This window comes from Rhamphochromis longiceps, linkage group LG10 (genome assembly GCF_057381845.1).
Source record: "Rhamphochromis longiceps isolate RC_006_pf linkage group LG10, R_longiceps_female_GT1.1, whole genome shotgun sequence".
In the NCBI taxonomy this organism is placed as follows: domain Eukaryota; kingdom Metazoa; phylum Chordata; class Actinopteri; order Cichliformes; family Cichlidae; genus Rhamphochromis; species Rhamphochromis longiceps.
The window spans coordinates 34,709,160-34,712,647 of NC_140566.1; the positions used below are offsets into that span (position 1 = coordinate 34,709,160).

Below are 3,488 nucleotides of genomic sequence, written 5' to 3' on the forward strand. Positions count from 1 at the left end.
AGGCCCCTGCACGGTATGTACCACCGGCAGATAGAGGAGGTGGCTGATATCCAGAAATCCTACCAGTGGCTGGACAAAGCTGGACTGAAAGACAGCACAGAGGCACTAATCATGGCAGCACAAGAACAAGCTCTGAGCACAAGATCCATAGAGGCTGGGGTCTATCACACCAGGCAAGACCCCAGGTGCAGGCTGTGTAAAGATGCCCCAGAGACAATCCAGCACATAACAGCAGGGTGCAAGATGCTAGCAGGCAAGGCATACATGGAACGCCATAACCAAGTGGCCGGCATAGTGTACAGGAACATCTGTGCCGAGTATAACCTGGAAGTCCCGAGGTCAAAATGGGAGATGCCCCCAAGGGTGGTGGAGAATGACCGAGCTAAGATCCTGTGGGACTTCCAGATACAGACGGACAAAATGGTGGTGGCTAACCAACCGGACATAGTGGTGGTAGACAAACAGAAGCAGACGGCCGTAGTGATCGATGTAGCGGTTCCGAATGACAGCAATATCAGGAAGAAGGAACACGAGAAGCTGGAGAAATACCAAGGGCTCAGAGAAGAGCTCGAGAGGATGTGGAGGGTGAAGGTAACGGTGGTCCCCGTGGTAATCGGAGCACTAGGTGCGGTGACTCCCAAGCTAGGCGAGTGGCTCCAGCAGATCCCGGGAACAACATTGGAGATCTCTGTCCAGAAGAGCGCAGTCCTGGGAACAGCTAAGATACTGCGCAGGACCCTCAAGCTCCCAGGCCTCTGGTAGAGGACCCGAGCTTGAAGGATAAACCGCCCGCAGGGGCGTGCTGGGTGTTTATATGTTGTATATATGTTATATATATGTATATATACATATATATGTTTTTAATTTTTATAAATTAAAAAGCATTCAAAACAGTGAAATTTTAAAACTGTGTATATAATGTATATTCTGTGTATTTAGTATCTCATTCCTATTGCCTGTTTATGCCCTGTCCTTATCTTCAACATCATGCTGCTCTGTTGTATCTTTCTTGCCCCTTTTGGGATAAATAAAGTCTCTCTGAGTCTGATTTATTCAAGTTACAATTCAGATTCAATCTGAGCAATTCAAATTCGAATTTAACTTATTCAAATCCAGTTTGTGATGGCACAAAGTTCTGCCCATAGAGACTACTGCTGAGTGTAGCATGAACAGAATAAGAGTCACAGTTACTTTCTTACTTACAGAGAAAACCATGTGAATCACTGTGTGCTGTCAGTGAGATTTCTTTCATTTTGCATTTTCTCAGAACAAGCAGTGAAGCTGGAGAGTCAGAAGGCTGAGACTGATCAGCTGAAGCAGCAGCTAGAAGGTACTGTGTGGGAATCTGAAAATATAAATAGAAAAACACACATTTATGTAATTAGGGTTGCAACATGGCGCAGTGATTAGCACTGTCTTTCTGTGCTGAGTTTGTATGTTCTCCTCGTGTTCGTTTGGTTCTCTCCGGGTACTCTGGTCCAAAGACACGCGGAAATGGGGTTAGGTTAACTGGTAATCATAAATTGCCCATAGGTGTGAATGTGGGTAGGAGTGTGAATGCAAATGTCTGTCTGTCAGTCTCTATGTCTTAGCCCTGCGACCGACTGGTGACTTGTCCAGGGTGTACCCCTAACTCTGGGATCGGCTCCAGCCCCCTGCAATCCTGTCAAGGATAAGTGGAAGGAAATGGACGGATGATTGACCTGAATTCAAAAATCTATGTCTGAATGGATTAATGTTAGACACTGAAACTAAAAACTGCTCTGGTCAGCTCAACATCACATTTTAAAATTCAAGTTTCAGAGCACACATTAAGTTCATTACTGGATCAAATTTACTGAATGACATTAAACTGAGTTCATGTTTGTCTGAAGCACAAACCAAGATGCAACTAAAACACTGAGTAACACAGTTTGTTGTTTTCGCAGAAGCTACAAAATAACTTCCTGTCTGGCATCCTTAAAAAATAGATCCAATCAAATTTCAGTTTCCAATCACAGAGTCTGATTTCTTCTGTGACAATGAAATGCTTTTGGCTGTTTCTTTTGTTGAGATGAAAGTTGTGGTCATGGTCATTTTTTCAGTAAGAGTAACTCTAAAACAGAAAGTTCAAAATAATGACATTTCTCTCTCTCTCAGTCACACGGGTGGCTTTCTCAGCCTCTCAGCTGGAGACAGGAAGTGGATATACTGGACCCTATAACACAGAGACCACTCTGGTCTTCAAACATGTTGTCACAAACACTGGAAATGCTTACAACAAACACACAGGGAATAACACTGAATGTCACTTCTCAGCTATGTTGACGTCAGGCTGATGTTCCAGATGTTCTAACAGCTGATTTAACAGAACAAAAACAAATGTCCCACAGGTATTTTCACTGCACCAGTGAGAGGAGTCTACCACTTTGTCTGGACCATACTTGCGAATGTTGATGGCGTTGCAGGTGCTGTGTTGGTCAGGAATGGAGAACACATTTTTCTTGCATACGGAAATCAAGGATCTGGTAGTGTCAGTGGCTCTCATGGAGCCTCACTGCTTCTAGAGGTTGGAGATCAGGTGTTTGTACGTCTTTGGCCTAATGCAAAGATATATGACAATGAAAACCATCATAACACCTTCAGTGGTCATCTGATCTTCACCATGTGAGAGGTGTGACAGCTCCAACACTTCCTGTTTGGCCTGTCCTGTGTGGGCGGAGCTTAGCCATTAGATAAACAGGAAGTAAATCATTTGCCATAATCAGTTTCTTGCTCTCTCTCTCTTTCTGGTTGGGTTCTAGTTTTGTGTTTATTTGTTTCTACTGACTCAGATAATTTACTTCTTCTTGTTATCTTTGATTCAAATCAATCCAGTTAAATGCTCAGTGATTCTCTTCTCTTTGTCCTTTCTTTGAGTTAGCTCTTCACAAAGTGCTGCTCCTCCATTAGGTCCTGACTATTTTCTATAAGTTGGTAAACGGCATCGTTTTTTATTGGCTCCACTGTCCTGTGTTGGTCAGTCTGTTATTTTGGTGACTGCTGGCCCACATGTTTGCTTTTAACTGGAGTCTTTCCTGTTAAGTTGAGCAAAATCCAACAGTTTTTTTCTCTTCTTTGATAATCATGCAGGTGTTTTTCTTAAACTCTTAACAGATGTTAAACCTAATCTGACTATCATGATAAAAATGTAAACAGCTGATTTAGTTTGATATAAAAATGTGTGTCAGTGCTGTGGAGGAATGTTTCCTTATTTTTCATCCAAATGCAGACACAGATAACTGACTGTAAACTTACTCGGGTTCATTTCTTTAAATTCTTTAGTTTCAAAATAAAAGCATCATTGAACTAACGCTGTTGATTTCTTTATATGTGTTTCATACAAACTTACACATGCTGGGAGTTACTATCACGTGGTGTTTAGAAAGAGCTGCTTTTAAAACATCATCTACAGTAATGCTGACAGCTCTGTGAGGCTGAACTCTGATGTGATGAGCACACCATCAGCT

General features: G+C 42.4%; 1 protein-coding gene across 1 annotated transcript; it reads left to right on the top strand.

Annotated features, from left to right (window-relative positions):
• Window positions 1-1,122: 1,122 nt before the first annotated feature.
• Window positions 1,123-2,706, top strand: LOC146661304 (complement C1q-like protein 4). The gene is made up of 4 exons (XM_085419748.1): window positions 1,123-1,132; window positions 1,268-1,330; window positions 2,140-2,286; window positions 2,373-2,706. Exons 1-4 carry the CDS (start codon window positions 1,123-1,125, stop codon window positions 2,648-2,650), a joined length of 498 nt encoding a protein of 165 aa, XP_085275874.1. The 3' UTR covers window positions 2,651-2,706.
• Window positions 2,707-3,488: the final 782 nt, after the last annotated feature.